Here is an 18276-nt window from a genome sequence, read left to right as displayed (position 1 = left end):
TATGACTAGCTATGACCAGCCATGATTAACTGGCTTTCTCAGGGCCAGAGAATAAAAAGCCCACTGGATTTATTCAGCTGAGTTGTGAATGTCGGGCTCCTCAGGAGTTGCTTTCACAGTTCCTCGTATCTTTGTGTTAGTTGAATGACTCCAAGTTCAAACATTAATGTATTAAACTGAACCTGTGTGAACTGGTCTAGTATCTTTACAAATGCCACATATGTCCTTGTTTGAGAGCCAAGGAGTGAGTAATTGTCATTTCTGAGACCTGTGAGTTGGTGTCATTTCTGTGACTTATAAAACTACTAATATGTAGAGGGTACAGAACCTGCTTTTATTTGAGTTCCATGTACGAATTTGAGATGCTGTGCAGACTTTGAATACAATTATGAATTGGTCATTACTGATTAATCTGACAATCTCTGACAAATATTTGTTAATTTCTTAAGGCTTCTAAGTTACTCATACATTTTATAGCAAGTTATAGATAAAAGCAAAAGCAACTTCATTTATTATGTGTTATTAGTTTGCCATTCAGTGTCAACTAGAGGAGGATCTCCTTCAGAGACAGTTCCTCTCCAAGTTTCTCTACAAGTCTCTTCCTTCTGCTCTCAGTGAGTTTTGTTTGCCACTGACACCTTGGTTTGGTCATTAGGGGTCTGGACACAGATTCTCTGGAAAGTTGATTTCTGTAAAGTTGATTTGTGACAGCATTTTCTGATCAAGCAAACTTTATAATGTTAATAAATGCTGTGGTTTGAACCAGGTGCGGGTAAAACTTTGGAGACAGGGGTGGAGCCTGAGCTAAGTCTGATTGGGAGATGTGGGATTCTACATACAGTGGTGATCAGAAGAGAGACAGTGGGAATGTTAGAAGAGAAAGATCAGAATGGAGGAGAAGACAAACATGAGGAACAGTGTCCCAGCACCACTCTGTAGTGATCAGCCAGTGTACTCCTCTGAAAGATTAGGGTTAGGAACAGTGTTTGGTTTAGGAATAGGTCAGTTTTGACAGGAAACATCCCTTTAAAATATACATCATCGTCTGTTGAATCACAATAGCTGTTCACTACAGTTGTTTTGGGCTGTTCCATACAGTGTTTTCGGCTGTTCAATAAAGTTGTTTTTGGCTGTTCACTACAGTACTTTTGTGCTGTGCAATACAGTTGCTTTGGGCTGTTCACTACAGTTGCTTTGTGAAGTTCAATATAGTTATTTTGGGTCATTCACTACAGTTGTTTTAGGCTGTTCAGTACAGTTGTTTTGGGCTGTACAATACACTTGTTTTTGGCTGTTCACTATAGTTGTTTGGCCTGTTCAGTACAGTTGTTTTGGGATGTTCACTGCAGTTGTTTGGGCTGTACAATAGGGTTGTTTTGGACTGTTCACTACAGTTGCTTTGGACTGTTCACTACAGTTGCTTTGGACTGTTCACTACAGTTGTTTTAGGCTGTTCAATACAGTTGCTTTGGGGCTGTTCAATACATTTGTTTGGGATGTTCACTACAGTTGTTTTGGACTGTTCAATAAAGTTGTTTGGGTCTGTTCAATACAGTTGTTTTGTGCTGTTCAATATAGTTGTTTTGTGCTGTTCACTACAGTTGTTTTGGGCTGTTCAATACAGTTGCTTTGGGCTGTTCAATACAGTTGCTTTGGGCTGTACAATGTAATTGTTTTTGGCTGTTTACTATAGTTGTTTGGCCTATTCACTACAGTTGTTTTGGGATGTTCACTACAGTTGTTTTGAGCTGTTCAATACCATTGTTTTGGGCTGTTCAATACAGTTGTTTTTGGCCTTTCAATACAATTGCTTTGGGCTGTTCACTACAGGTGTTTGGGCTGTTCAATGCAGTTTTTTGGGCTGCTTTAGGATTTAACTCATTAATATATGTTCTCTCCCTAACAGCCACACCTAGATTCATATATTTAAATTTGAGTCAGCAAACCTGAAAATGAAAAAGGAAGCAACACATTAAGCAGAATGTTTAGTATGTAAAATATATATAATTGTGTTGTAAAGGTTATCCTGTGTAGAGTTATATGGTGCGTAAATGTATTTCTATTTAAAGCCATTAACAGTTAATGGACTCTTGACCTATGGACCACTGATCATACTGTTGGACAGTTTTAATGACCAACTACCAGTTTTCTTTGGAAACAGTGTCTGTGTGTGACCACAAGAGTGAACTAGTGTTTGAGATTCACTGGAGCATATGACCTTTAAAAGTATTTGGGAAAGGTCTGGCACTATGTCCATATATGTATTTCCAAGCTGTGTCTGTGTATGTGTGTGTGTGGATATGTATTTGTGTTTTCACACACTCCCTATTCTTTCTCTGGTACAGTGAATGCCATAATGCCACGGACCGCATTAAAGTGCGTGTGTGGGATGAGGACGATGACATCAAGTCCCGCGTCAAACAACACTTCAAGAAGGAGTCTGATGACTTCTTGGGTCAAACCATTATCGAGGTCCGCATGCTGAGTGGTGAGATGGACGTTTGGTATAACCTCGGTAAGTCTCCACCCCCAGATGCATCACACACTGCCAAAGGCAGTTTAGAGCCACCTGATAGGCCTCTTTAATCTGTAGACTACTAGTCACTACTCTTTCCATGTGTTAATAAAGTGGTGTGACATTGCCAAAGAAACAAAAATTCAGAAGAGTTTCAGTAGTCATTGAACTCCACTTCTGAAGGACACGGCACCACAAGGCCTGATGTTTTCTCTGCTCGGACACTCGTGACATTCAGACCAAGGCTGTGGAATTGGCTGAATTGGGTGAACACAAGGGGAAAATTGCTAAACTATACTATGGAACCCCTAGGAAAGAAGGGTTTAGTAATGCTAACACTGGAGATAGATATTCACAAGGCTTATGTCTTATACTGTTTTGCCTTTACTGGCTGCATGTGTCATTATGTAAAAAAAAAAACAGCACTTATAAAAAAGTGGTTACTTCTCAATAACAGCATATGTTTTCCTCAGCATAGTCAGTTTTGTTTCTTCAGATGGGTTTGTTCCCATCAGCTGGAGGTTCCATGTGCTGATATCACACCTGTCTGTCAGCACCAGCAGCAACCCCCGCCAGTTGGGTATAAATAAGCCCACACGTTTGTAGAAATAGCACCTACAGATGACCGCTGTGAGCCTGGGACGTCCTGACAGCCACAGAATCAACACATTTAAATATTTAAGTGCTAAATTTAGGCACGGAGGGGGTCGCGGTTGCAGCTCACAGTTCTCGAATACTTCAGGCTTGCTAAGCCGACATCCACGTTTGGAGAATGTCAAACTGGAGTGAAGTACACGGGATGGAGTCAGTGGGCTGATTTCCTGAGCTACTAGAATAGATCTGTAAAGGAGGGCGTGGGAGAGCTCCTAAAAGGAAGTACTGTTGCCTGATTCTAGAAGTCTCTAGAGAGACTGGAGTCATGGCTCAGAGAGACTGGAGTCGTGGCTCAGAGAGACTGGAGTCGTGGCTCAGAGAGACTGGAGTCGTGGCTCAGAGAGACTGGAGTCATGGCTCAGAGAGACTGGAGTCGTGGCTCAGAGAGACTGGAGTCGTGGCTCAGAGAGACTGGAGTCGTGGCTCAGAGAGACTGGAGTCGTGGCTCAGAGAGACTGGAGTTGTGGCTCAGAGAGACTGGAGTCATGGCTCAGAGAGACTGGAGTTGTGGCTCAGAGAGACTGGAGTTGTGGCTCAGAGAGACTGGAGTCGTGGCTCAGAGAGACTGGAGTCGTGGCTCAGAGAGACTGGAGTTGTGGCTCAGAGAGACTGGAGTCGTGGCTCAGAGAGACTGGAGTTGTGGCTCAGAGATAACACACACCCTTCTGTTTGTCTTTCTTTTCACTCACTCTTTATCTCTGTCTTTTATTTGTTGCCATGTCATCATAACACTCGCTTGGTCATCTTTCTGTCCTCACGCTGTCTTCTCTTATTTCTGGACCTCTATCTCTCTCGCTCGCTCTCTCACTCCAGAGAAAAGAACAGATAAGTCTATGGTATCTGGGGCCATCCGACTGAAGATCAGTGTGGAGATGAAAGGAGAGGAGAAGGTTGCTCCACCACATGGGCAGTACACATGTTTACATGAGGTGAGGGAGAAAGAAATCGCCTTAAACAATCAGGTGTTCCAGACCTGCACAGACTGAACATGTGCTTGGGAATGAAGGCAGGACACAAAGACCTAACGCAGGACACAAACACCTAGCACAGGACACAAACACCTAGCACAGGACACAAAGACCTAACGCAGGACACAAAGACCTAACACAGGACACAAACACCTAGCACAGGACACAAACACCTAGCACAGGACACAAAGACCTAACGCAGGACACAAAGACCTAGCACAGGACACAAAGACCTAGCACAGGACACAAACACCTAGCGCAGGACACAAAGACCTAGTGCAGGACACAAAGACACTGTCTGCCGGACTGTAAATGAAGTTTAAGAGAGACCATAACTGTTCAGCCTAGCTTGTGTGCATTCATTTTAGTGCATTACCTTTTCATTTGTCCAGCTGTGTGTGTGTGTGTGTGTGTATTATACCTGTACAGAACCTGTTCCACTACCTAACCGAGATAAAGAACAACGGTGCAGTGAAGATCCCTGAGGTCAAAGGTGACGAGGCATGGAAGGTTTACTTCGATGACGTGTCTCAGGAGATTGTGGATGAATTTGCTATGCGCTTCGGAGTGGAGTCCATCTACCAGGCCATGACGTGAGTGTCTCCACCTGCCAGGACAGGTGTTATATCTGGACATGAGTGCAGGAGTGTAGACTCAGAAGCTTGTGTAGCATGTAGCATGAGTCCAGAGCTCTGAGCTAGTTCCCTGGCCATTGCACCGTTTGGACATGTCCTGATAAGCAGGATTAAAGGTGCAGTATGCATTTCCTACCAAAGCCTAATGAAGCATTAAAGCCTGAATGATGAAACATCACTGCAGTCATCCTTGGTTACCGTGAAGTTCTCTAAGTGGGGGCACAGTCAGCATGCACACTATGTGTTTTAGTGCAGGTCACATTATAAATCAAAAACGCATTTGCGGGTTTGAGAAAAAAAGCAAGAATATTCTGTTATAACTGAGAGGAAATTTCCTTCCAGAAGGGGTTACCTTACTCGATCTGTTTTAGCATCAGGATCTGTCATCTGATCAGTCATGCGATCAATCATGTGATTAGTCATATGATCAGTCATGTGATTAGCTATGAGTCAGTAGTGTGCAACTGTTACACAGTGACTGACACACACATACACACACACACACACACACACATTCAGTCTTTCCCTGTCTCTTAATTTGACACTCCACACCGTAGCAGTGCCTGTGTGAGAATGTGGCCTCACTGTTATTTCAGTCATTACTAATCACCTGTTTCTTCCCTTTCCAAGAGAGGAGACAGGGCTCAGATTATGATAAGACCCCACAGCATAACCCTGCATAAGAGAGCAGGGCTGTGTGTGTGTTTGTGTGTGGTGGGGCTTCATATGAAGGCATTCATTCGTTGTCTTCTTCTCTCCTTTTACTCTCTCCATCTTGCTCTCTGTTTTTTTGTATCTCCATCTCATCTCCGTCCTTCCCCTCCCCTACCGTCCCTCTCACTGGGCAACACTGAACTGAGGAGTAATTAATTTGAGCTCCTGGTGTGCGGTAGTTCCACTCTAAGGGTTCTCACTGAGGCAAGTGTGTGTGTGGGGGGGTGCTGGTTTGATTGCAGACATCTAAACCTGTTTGTATAGTGTAGTTGAAGGGTTAGGGCTAGTGTGGGGTTAGTGTTAGGGTGAAGGTTGGGTTAATGTTAGGGATAGGGTTAGGGTTAGAGTTAATGTTGGGTTAGGGTTAGGGTTAGTGTTCGGTTAGTGTTAGGGTTAGGGTTAAGGTTAGTGTTGGGTTATGGTTAGGGTTGGGTTAGGCTTAGTGATGGTTAGAGTTAAGGTTAGTGTTTGGGTTAGTGGTATGGTTAGGGTGAGGGTTATTGTTGGGGTTATTGTTAAGGTTAGCTTTGGGGGTTGTATTGGGGTTAGGGTTACTGATAGGCTTAGGGGTTAGGGTTGGGGTTAGTGTTGGGGTTTTGGTTGGGGTTACGGTTGGGGTTAGGGTTAGTGTTGGTGTTGGGGTTAGGGTTAGTGGTATGATTAGGGTTATGGTTAATGTTGGGGTTAGGGTTGGTGTTGGGGTTATGAACCTCTGCTCAGCCCTCTTACCCTGCCCCAGACACAGTCAGTTGTTTGCTCAGGTACCTTTCACAGATCTGAAATTGCCATATCTTACCCAAGTGGGCATGGAACCCAGTCTCGTGCATCTCAGTTAAAATTTAAGACCTCTTCCTCCCAGAGAAATAAAGGGTAAATTAGACAGAGAGAGAGAGAGAGAGAGAGATGGCAGAAGTAGCTCTTTGTGTGCAAATAGCTCTTCCATCATTTTTCATGCCTCGCTCCATTATAAACAGTGGTCTGCTGAATTAAATTGCTGATATATAATGTTCCACTGCTGGTTTTTGTCACCTTAATTTGATCTCCACCTTATCAAATCTACTGCTGCTAGATTTTAGCACATTCATAGTTCAGAGAAAAGCATTGCCCATTGCTTGAAATCAAAGCTTACTCATGAATATTTTAAGAATTCCAAGTCCCAGGTGCTCTTAATTCACTCCTCCAATCAGAATTGAGCACATGGCTGGGAGTCATAGAGTAACACTCCCCTTGGTCCATGTCTGGTTCTTAAACTCCAACATGACCTTTGAGTCTTTGATTCTTTGATTCTTTGCTATTGTCACCATGACCCCTTCATCAGCCGGAGTGAAGGATGGTGAATTAAAATAAGGGCTGATTTGGTGCGCACTGTCGAGACCAGAACAATTTATTTCAGTCCACAAAAAACCCCTACCCCAGCTGGGTGAACAGATGAAGAACTGTTGGTGAATATCCTTCACATACAGCCATGGAAGCCACAGAATAAAATATTACACATAAGGACATCCCACTGGGAACGTTTTAAAGCTATGCATATAACGATTATTATAATAATTATTATTGTTGTTTATGATGATGTTAAAATAATGCATTCTGTCCCTTTCTGCGTTTAGAAGCCATGGGTATTGTTCTGCTGGGGGTGAGGTGTGTAGTTTTGAGACAGTTCCCAGACCAGGGCACAGCGGTCCCTTCCTTATTAAAATGTGCACGTGCTGTAGGCAGGATCTTCACCCACTGTTCACAAGAAGGCAGGGAGGTGACGCTCACCCTCACAGCCAAGGGCTGGCAGGCATACGGGGCCCTGGGAGCCATCCATTAAACAAACATGTTCCACTGGCTCCTGAAAGGGAAGATCCATATTCTGTATGTGGAGGAGGCGTGGGGGAGGGAGGAAGAAAGACTCGTCCCTCGGAGCGGCGTTTTATACACACGATTGACGGTGGGATTGTGCAGATCTCTGGAGCGCAGAGGTTTTTAAAAGTGAAGAATAAGAAAATGAAAACCGAGAGAAAGGAAGGAAGGAAAAACTATAATCGGGCAGTGAGAGGCCAACACAGACGACTACATGTTGTTTATTCCGGTTTAGCCTGGAGGAACTCTCCATCGAGAAAAGAGCCAGGAATATGGGCGTGGGGGGGCAGCCAGTGCAGAAAACCATTTCCTTTCCTTCCTGGAGCAAGGTGCACCAAATGTGCACTAAAGGAAAGTTTTGAACTCTGAACGAGGTCACTCAGCAGGGCTCAGAAGATAATTATACCCCAGCCCATGGTTAATTTGAAGTGGTTCCCTATATAGTGTGCACTACATATGGAGTAAGGGCATTATCTTGTGCCCTGTGCAGTGGACTATGTGACGTATAGGGTACTTCCATCTAAAGCACGACTGATACGGTACCTCCATCTAACCTCCCGAAACCTTGAGAGCTATGTCACATGGACCACTCTAATACTGTTAAGGATTCTCTGTGGAAGGTTTTCTGATTTTTATTTTGTGATGTGAGCTGTATGGATAGCAGTTGTTTATTAAACATAAATACATATTCATTGAGTGCAAGGAGCTTTGTTTAATCTTTGCAGACTTTATCTTCTTGGCATCTTAAAACATTCAGAAATCTTAGAGCAGCTCCCTTAACGGTCAGCACAAAAGAAATGGCTGTGATGGTACTGATTGTGTAATTCATTCAACCCTGTGGAAACTGACCCAGTGTGGATATGGACGGAGAGGAGCTGTAATCGTTCTGCTGCCATGTTTTCAACGTTATATTCAACATTATCTTCAGCTCACCACCTGGTGGAGCATCGTGGTAGCAGTGCACCTGCTAACTCCATGAAAATGCTGCTGTGTGTTTCATACAGTGTGTCTGGTTTATGTCGTAGTCATTACACTCATTTAAGGGTCCTCTAATTATGTACAAATCAACTTTAATAAGTCTGAAGCTGCAATTTTGAAGGTTCTGTGCAATTATCACCTCATCTTCACTACTAGCATCGAGAGAGCACTTATCCAGGGACTAATCAGGAGAGACTAAATCCCAAACAAATACAGTGGTACAACATAGACGCCATAGGCTTGAATAAATTAAATAAATTGAATAAAACTGCTTCTATCATCGAGATCTTTTTCTCCCAAGTTTGGGTGGTATAAATAATGGAGGTGCAGATCAATTTCAAGAAGCAAAAACAGGTCGCTACAACCCAATTAACTCGGGTCTCTGCAGTGGACAGCTTGGCCAATCACAAACACAAAAGCTAAACCCATTTACATCTAAACATTTAAACCTGTTTACATCTAAACATTTATTTCTACATTTATACCATTTAGCTGATGCTTTTTGTCCAAAGTGACTTACAGATAAAGATAACTAATCTGTTGATCAGACTTACAGATACAGATAGCATATTTGTTGATCAGACTCATTGTTGAATAAACAGGTTTAAGCAGACTTGATTAGTGTAGAACTCATGAACTAGGCCCTGTAGCAAAACGTATATTTTTATATACACTATCTTATGCATTCAAGGTCCATGGATATCAGCACCCCTGCTTGTCTGCACAGTGAAGATTTGACAGAAGTAGCAAAAAGCTCTTTTTGAAATGTACATTTTATGGTGCATTTTCCATTCTATGGAGGTATGCATTGTTTTGTAGTTTTATGTGAGCTGCAGTTCTCTGTCTCAATGCTCTGACGTGCAGAGATCTCTCCGTGTTTGTGCTGAGCTCCAGTGATCTCTGTCTTTCTATCCCTCCCTCTGTTTCTTTCTCTTTTTCTCTCTGCGTGCTCTTCAGTCTTTATTAACCGTTCTTGGAGTGGAGAGCGGAAGGGGAAAATGAGCCTGACTGAAGTTTCAGTGCCTCTGGGATTGGTCGGGAGTGATTCTTGTTTACTTGGGTTACACTCTCTGTCACGTCACACTGTCTGGACAGCAGTGGTGCACCAGATATTGCCTCTGCAATAAACGGGTGCCCTTTTCTTCTAAAGCTCCTTCTCGTCTCTGTCTGGCTCACTGTGAGAATGCCGTCTTTGTGCTGGTGTGTTTTTAAACTGTGTTCCTGTGTTGTGTCTGTCTGTCTCTGCTGGTTTGGTTCGTTTGTGTTTGGGTGAAACCCTCACACTATCACATAAACCTCCTTGTCTGTGTAATTTGTCATCATATGGATCATAACAACAGCCATCTTAGCTCTGAGACCAAGAACGTAACAACACATCCAACACACCAGCAAGCACCCAGAAAACGCAGCGATTCACTCTGGCTGTTTGAGAAGCAGCGCTCCTATGCCTTCACTGCTTTTAGTCAGAATTGTGCTGGCATGACTGCATTTGCAGTGGTGTGAAAAAGTGTTTTCCCCCTTTCTGATATCTTAATTTTTTGTATGTTTGTCCCACTTAAATGTTTCAGATCATCAAATAAATTTAAATATTAGACAAAGATAACACAAAATTAAACACAAAATGCAGTTTTTAAATGAAGGTTTTTATTATTAAGGGGAAAAAAAATCCAAACCTACATCGCCCTGTGTGAAAAAGTGAATGCCCCTCCCCCACCCCACAACATCCAAACAACTGCAGGCCTCACTTGCCTCAGTTAAGGTCAGAGTTCATGACCACCATAAGAAAGAGAGTGGGCAACAATGGCCTGCATGGCAGAGTTCCAAGATGAAAACCACTGCTGAGCAAAAAAGAACATAAAGGCTCATCTCAGTTTTGCCAGAAAATATATTGATGATCCCTAAGACTTTTGGGAAAATACTCTGTGGACTGATGAGACAAAAGTTTAACTTTTTGGAAGGTGTATGTCCCATTACATCTGGTGTAAAAGTAACACAGCATTTCAGAAAAGGAACATCATACCAACAGTAAAATATGGGGGTGGTAGTGTGCTAGTCTGGGGTTGTTTTGCTGCTTCAGGACCTGGAAGACTTGCTATGGTAAATGGAACCATGAATTCTGCTGTCTACCAAAAAATCCTGAAGGAGAATGTCCGGCCATCTGTTCGTGACCTCAAACTGAAGCGCAGTTGGGTTCTGCAGCAGGAAAATGATCCAAAACACACCAGCAAGTCCACCTCTGAATGGCTTAAGAAAAACAAAATGAAGACTTTGCAGCGATCTAGTCAAAGTCCTGACCTGAATCCAATTGAGATGCTGTGGCATGACCCTAAAAAGGCGGTTCATGCTCGAAAACCCTCCAATGTAGCCAAATTACAACAATTCTGCAAAAATGAGTGGGCCACAATTCCTCCACAGCACTGTAAAAGACTCATTGCCAGTTATCGCAAATGCTGGATTGCAGTTGCTGTTGCTAAGGGTGGCCCAACCAGGTTTATGGGGCAGTCACTTTCACACATGGCAATGTCAGTTTGGATTTTTTTTCCCCTTTAATAATAAAAACCTTCATTTAAAAAACTGCATTTTATGTTTACTTGTGTTATCTTTGTCTAATATTTACATTTGTTGATGATCTGAAACATTTAAGTGTGATAAGATATCAGGACGGGGGCAAACACTTTTTCACACCACTGTATTTACATTTACAACGTTTGGCAGGTCGGTGTTCAGAATATTATCAGGCTAATCCCCTGGTTGCAGTGGGGGAGGAGAGAGTAAAGGAGAATTACTTTTTTAAGTGCATATTCAAGTGACTCAGCGACTCAGTGAAGAGGTGCATCAGCCAAGTTCACTCCCCACCCAGGTGCTACAGGCTGGAGGGCAGAGTGGTGTAGAGTGTAGAGTGGGCTGTGATTGTTTGGGATTTTAATGCACCGTTTTAATTCATACTCTTCATTTAGGCCTTGAGCTGTTTGCACACTGAGCTGATGTGTGTGTGTGTGTGTGTGTGTATGGGTAGTTTCTTCAGTACAAGGAAAGGAAAGGTTATAACGATAGTGTGCTGTAATTCCCTGTAAAATTACAGAATGATCGTGAGCTGTAATTTTGCGTAAAGCCCTACAGAGCAGGAGCTCCTTTTAGTCACCTGCTGTGTGTGAAGCCTGCTGGCAGCCTCTTCACTCATGAAGACGTATATCTGTTATTCCCCTCACCTTTTCCCCTCTCTCTCTCTCTCTCTCTCTCTCTCTCTCTCTCTCTCTCTCCTCATATCCCTCCTCCCTCCTCTCTCTTTATTCTCCATCTCCTCCCTTTTCTCTGTCTCTCCCTTCCTGCCTAATGAGTCTCCCCTGTGTAGCAGCAGGGCGCTAAAGCCCAGGGGGATATTATCATGGTTCAGCCAACAAGAACCCCAGCCTCGCTTCAGCTACAGCCCAGTCCAGCTACAGCCCAGTCCAACTATAGCCCAGTCCAACTATAGCCTCACTTCAGCTACAGCCCAGTCCAACTACAGCCTCACTTCAGCTACAGCCCAGTCCAGCTACAGCCTCACTTCAGCTACAGCCCAGTCCAGCTACAGCCCAGTCCAACTATAGCCCAGTCCAACTATAGCCTCACTTCAGCTACAGCCCAGTCCAACTACAGCCTCACTTCAGCTACAGCCTCACTTCAGCTACAGCCCAGTCCAGCTACAGCCCAGTCCAGCTACAGCCCAGTCCATCTACAGCCTCACTTCAGCTACAGCCCAGTCCATCTACAGCCCAGTCCATCTACAGCCTCACTTCAGCTACAGCCCAGTTCAGCTACAACCAGGATCAATTACAGCCCAGTTCAATTACAGCCAAGTTCAGTTACAGCCCAGTTTATCTACAGCCCAGTTCACCTGATTTACCTGTTTCACAGGAGATATATATATATATATGCTACATACCAGAGCATTTTTCATTTGGATAAATGTTTATACTAAATGTCATCTGGAAAAATATCAGCAACAAGACAACAACAACCACAAAAACGGTAACAAGACTACTGCACCAACATGAGATTTCAAAGCTGGCCACTGACCTTGTAGTTGTCCAGTACTCTGTGTAGTTGTGGTTTGTAGCTGTTATAATGGTCTCGTGGTCAGGGAGAGCTCAGGTCAGGGTTGGAAGTCTCCTCTTTAGCTCTTCAGTATTCCTCTCTCGCTGTGTTGCAGACACTTCTCCTGCCTGTCCTCCAAGTACATGTGCCCTGGCGTTCCTGCTGTGATGAGCAACCTGCTGGCCAACATTAACGCCTACTTTGCCCACACCACCACGGCCACCACAAACATCTCCGCCTCCGACAGATTTGCTGCGTCAAACTTTGGGGTCAGTCCATGTCTCCAGTGGGATGGACGGATGGATGGATGGATGGATGGATGAATGGATGGATGGACAGATGGTAGGATGTGTGCTTTGGGGAAAATATGTGATGCTGCTTGTTTTCCACAGAGAGAGAAGTTTGTGAAACTCCTGGATCAATTGCATAACTCTCTGAGGATTGATTTGTCCAAGTATCGGGTAAGTAGAATTGAAGAATTACAGAAATAAATATTGCACAATATTAACTAACAACAAACAGTTACATTGTTCAGGTTTTATCGTTCACTTAGTACTTTGAAAAATATTTAATTAAATTACTGAATGTCTGCAATCAGGAATCGACAAAACAATTCAGTTGCTCCCAAGAGAAAAGCTTTAAGCTTACTAATCAACACCAAGATGGCTTAATGCTGTGTTCATGGTCTGTGTAACCCTGCCCTTGTTCTGATTGGTTCCCTGGTTATTTGCCTTTGTTCTGATTGGTTCCCTGGTTATTTGCCATTTGTTATTTACATCAATCCCAGCCCCTGACTTCACTCCAGCAGATTAAGACATCAGGACTATTCTGCAGGTTTGATGCTCAAAAAAAAGAAGCTTTTTAAAAAAAAAAAAAACCTGGGACAAATGGCTAGGAGTGCAGCAGAAGAATATTCCCTAGTGCAGAAGGGACTGCCTCTTAGACTTTCCAGTTATATAATGCATCTGACCCTGAATGAGTCTCAGTACTGACAAACTAGTGGCAGGTAGGTAGGGACACACACATACACACACACACACGTGCACACATGCATGCATGCACTTGGCAGCCTGCCAGGAAGAATCAGCTTCAGTTCACGTGTCTGTTTCGTTGCAATGCCTTCTGACGGTAATGCAATTCAAATCTTCCTCCCCTGTAGTGCTGCTTCAGACAGTTCCTCACCATGCGATTTTGATCCTAAGTGAGCTGGCTTTTCCCTGACGCTTGCATGGACATGGCTGGGATAGCCTGGACACTCCTGTCAAAGCCAGTTTAGTTCCGCACGGATACTGAGCTGTTGTCCTTCCCTTCTACTAGATATGAATATAGTTTGGTTTTTTTTGTTTGGTTTTTTTTGAGCTTTTGAGTTGATTAATGGTAAGAGATCTGTAAGCAATCTGCTCAGCAAAGTCAGCAGTTACTGCACCAACAGCAGACACAGCTGTCCCATCCTCACACTGGGATTTATTCCGAAATGCTGTCGTGGCTTCTAGAAGCCATGGTTGGATTCTGGAAGCCACACCAGTATTTCTGAATAAATCCCTCTATAGCTTCTAGAATGCCACCATAGCTTCAAGAATCCTTGCCAGTTACTGTCACTGATCTTTATTATAGGCCAGTGTTTACTACACCACAGTTCCTGACCTTTGAGAATCGCTCCATCTACGATCCGAGAATTGTTCCTTGCTCCCGTCTGAAACTTTTGCCCTAAAGGGGGATCTTGGTGGATGGCATTTAAAGCATGATTACAGTTGTCTGCCAGCCGCTCCGCCACTCCACGCCAACCTAACAGACTCAACTAACCTCTATCTCTACAGTGCACTTTCTTCTCTTCCTTTATATCTAATATTAAACTGGAATATATTTTTTTATTTCTGCATGTTAACACCTTGAAATATTAAAGACATGTAGCCAAGCATAAGATTTATCACCGTTGGACCAGATGGTGCTAACAATTCATTAGCCTTTTATCACAAAATCAGGACGAACACTGATCCACCCAAAATTAGGACCACACACCTCCACCCAAAACTGATTCACCACATTGCTGTCTGACTTTAGAGAGGTCAGGTGGGGTAAAGAGTGATTCCAAATTAAACCTGGCCCACCAGAGACTCTACCTCAGTGATCAGAGTGTATTCTGGAATGTTCTTCATAGTTGTTCATATCCAAAAAATTCCAAGCAGTTAAGGGGTCCAAATTCCAAACTTTTTTTCCACTGGCATTTTATTCAAGTCACTGCAAAACTGATTTTATAAAGGACCCCAGATGTTAATCCGGAGGAGAATTTGTTGTGGTGTGTGGACATACATGACAGAGGATGCACGATTTATAACACACATGTGTCATGTTAACATACAATATGCCATACATTGTACATGCTAAGAGTTTTATTGCTGCCAAACACATTCTCCACTCATATATAGGTTTTTCATTTACACACACAATAACATATTTTCATTTAGTTCCATATCAGCAGACATATTTGTTTGTACAGGCATTTTTATACCTATGGGATGTAATACAGGATTATTTTATGTATGTGAGATTGTCCTCAGCAAAGCCCCCATCATATAAAATAAAATGAAAGGTACAAAAATTTCTAGAAGCGTAAAAGCATCTTGGATGTTTGTTAGAGCTGGTTAATCCTCACGCTGTAATCCGAGGAGAGTGGAGCACATCTGTGGTCCCTGCCATACCTGTTACCATGGAGTTACATTTGGACCAGGCTGTGAGAGCTCAACTGTTTGTGGGCAACAATTACTTTGACTCAATTGTCCAGTCCTTTATTCAGTTGTCCTAACTTTGAAATAAATGTATAAATGTACTGACTTCATTTATCTTCATTTACATTTTTATGTTTATGTATAACTAGAGAGACATGCTTTAGTATTAATGATACTTTAGTATTAGTGATACTATAGTATTAGTGATACTGTAATATTAGTGGTGCTTTAGTATTAGTGTTGCTGTAGTATTAGTAATACTTTAGTATTAGTGATACTGTAGTATTAGTGATACTGTAATATTAGTGGTGCTTTAATATTAGTGTTGCTGTAGTATTAGTAATACTTTAATATTAGTGCTACTGTAGTATTAGTGCCACTGTAGTATTTGTGATATTGTAGCATTAGTGCTACTTTAATATTAGTGTTACTGTAGTATTAGTGCTACTGTAGTATTTGTGATACTGTAGTATTAGTGCTACTTTAGTATTAGTGATACTTTATTATTACTGCTACTGTAGCATTAGTGCTACTGTAGTATTTGTGATACTGTAGTATTAGTGCTACTTTAATATTAGTGCTACTTTAGTATTAGTGCTACTGTATTATTAGTGCTACTGTAGTATTAGTGCTACTGTAGTATTAGTGATACTTTAATATTAGTGCTACTTCAGCTCCACTTTCCAGACATTTTCCCACTCAATTCAGTTTTATTTTCTAGCAAGTACTGGCACTATAATGGGATTTCAAATTAAACTGACAATGAAATTGCATGGAGGGTGGAAGGGACATATAATTTATACTGTATAGTGCGTGCATATGTGTGTTTGTGTGGGAGAGAGAGATAGAGAGAGAGATAGAGAGAGAGAGAGAGAGAGAGAGAGAGAGAGAGAGAGAGAGAGAGAGAGAGAGAGAGAGAGAGAGAGAGAGCAAGAGATTTGTCTATCCTCATCTGTTGTATGTCATCACAGGACAATTTTCCTGCTGGAAACCCAGAGCGACTTCAGGACCTCAAATCTACAGTGGACCTGCTGACCAGTATCACCTTCTTCAGGATGAAGGCATGCATACGCACACACACACAGACACACACACACACACACACACACACACACACACACACACACACGCACACACACACACACATGCACACAATCCATCTTAAATGACAACCACTTAATTTAGGCATTCTCATCTATGCCAAGATTTTTTCAGGTTGTCTCCTCTGCATTGTCAGTGACTGACATTCTTTATTGGGCCACACACACACACACAGAAACACACACACACACACACACACACACACACACACACACACACACACACACACACACAGACACACACACACAAATACACACACACAAACACACGCACACACACACACACACACACACTATAGTGAGAGAACATAAGATACTAAGCAACTATGGGGACTATAAGGTCCACATGCAAAATTATTGTTTATAATTCTGCTTCAGTTAAAATGGCTGTGATCTTTGATGTAAAAAAAAAAAATCAGTTCATAAGATTTTACTGCTCTGTCTACGCAAATTTGTTTTTTATTTATTTTATTTTCACTCAGTCATTACTGTAAATTGAGCAGCTCACTCTAACACAGCTCACTACCATACAGCTCACTCTAACACAGCTCACTCTCACACAGCTCATTCTAACACAGCTCGCTCTAGCACAGCTCGCTTTAACATAAGTCCTTCTCACACAGCTCACTCTCACACAGCTCACTCTAACACAGCTCACTCTCAAACAGCTCACTCTCAAACAGCTCACTCTAGCACAGCTCGCTTTAACATAACTCCCTCTCACACAGCTCACTCTCACACAGCTCACTCTAACACAGCTCACTCTCAAACAGCTCACTCTCAAACAGCTCGCTCTAGCACAGCTCGCTTTAACATAACTCCCTCTCACACAGCTCACTCTCTCGCAGCTCACTCTAGCACAGCTCACTCTCAAACAGCTCACTCTCAAACAGCTCACTCTCAAACAGCTCAACGCTCAACACACTCATTTATATTTTAAAAGGTACTTCATGCTCCTTAGTTAGTTTATTAGACCCACAGTCATGAACTGATAAAAGGACAAACATTGGCAACTATGTTGACACAACAGTGGTCTTGCATGAATGGAGAGGGTGGCAAATAGCTTAGTGGTTAGGGGGTAATTCGTCCGGGGTGGGCTTCAGGTTTGAGCTCTGATGCCCCATGGTTGTGTGCTTTAAGTTCCCAGACTGCTGTTGTGTCCCTGAGAGAGAAACTCAACCCACCCACACGTGCCTTTGCTTTTAAAATCAGAATATGTTTTTTGACTGACCCACTGCAGCAGTCTTCCTCCTCACTGCAGCAGTCTTCCTCCTCACTGCAGCAGTCTTCCTCCTCACTGCAGCAGTCTTCCTCCTCACTGCTGAAGTCTTCCTCCTCACTGCTGAAGTCTTCCTCCTCACTGCAGCAGTCTTCCTCCTCACTGCTGAAGTCTTCCTCCTCACTGCTGAAGTCTTCCTCCTCACTAATGCAGTCTTCCTCCTCACTGCTGAAGTCTTCCTCCTCACTGCTGAAGTCTTCCTCCTCACTGCTGAAGTCTTCCTCCTCACTGCAGCAGTCTTCCTCCTCACTGCTGAAGTCTTCCTCCTCACTGCTGAAGTCTTCCTCCTCACTGCAGCAGTCTTCCTCCTCACTGCTGAAGTCTTCCTCCTCACTGCTGAAGTCTTCCTCCTCACTGCAGCAGTCTTCCTCCTCACTCCAGCAGTCTTCCTCCTCACTGCTGAAGTCTTCCTCCTCACTGCTGAAGTCTTCCTCCTCACTGCAGCAGTCTTCCTCCTCACTGCTGAAGTCTTCCTCCTCACTGCTGAAGTCTTCCTCCTCACTGCTGAAGTCTTCCTCCTCACTCCAGCAGTCTTCCTCCTCACTGCTGAAGTCTTCCTCCTCACTGCAACAGTCTTCCTCCTCACTGCTGAAGTCTTCCTCCTCACTGCAGCAGTCTTCCTCCTCACTGCTGAAGTCTTCCTCCTCACTGCTGAAGTCTTCCTCCTCACTGCAGCAGTCTTCCTCCTCACTGCTGAAGTCTTCCTCCTCACTGCAGCAGTCTTCCTCCTCACTGCTGAAGTCTTCCTCCTCACTGCTGAAGTCTTCCTCCTCACTGCAGCA

At 43.3% G+C, this 18276-nt stretch overlaps 1 protein-coding gene across 3 annotated transcripts in view; it reads left to right on the top strand.

The window, feature by feature from the left end:
• The window catches only part of unc13c (unc-13 homolog C (C. elegans)), a 143515-nt gene that overhangs the window by 40654 nt on the left and 84585 nt on the right, over positions 1-18276 (top strand). For all 3 annotated transcript variants that reach the window (XM_081716214.1, XM_081716215.1, XM_035525330.2), the window contains 6 exons: positions 2346-2515; positions 3983-4098; positions 4567-4730; positions 12505-12658; positions 12782-12850; positions 16087-16176. In XM_081716214.1, the coding sequence (XP_081572340.1) occupies positions 2346-2515; positions 3983-4098; positions 4567-4730; positions 12505-12658; positions 12782-12850; positions 16087-16176 (763 nt within the window). The remainder of the gene's footprint in view (positions 1-2345; positions 2516-3982; positions 4099-4566; positions 4731-12504; positions 12659-12781; positions 12851-16086; positions 16177-18276) is intronic.

This window comes from Electrophorus electricus, chromosome 6 (genome assembly GCF_041902795.1).
Source record: "Electrophorus electricus isolate QZ-2024a chromosome 6, ASM4190279v1, whole genome shotgun sequence".
Lineage (NCBI taxonomy): Eukaryota > Metazoa > Chordata > Actinopteri > Gymnotiformes > Gymnotidae > Electrophorus > Electrophorus electricus.
The sequence above is the reverse complement of the archived record's forward strand: the minus strand, read 5'-3'. Positions and strand labels throughout refer to the sequence as shown.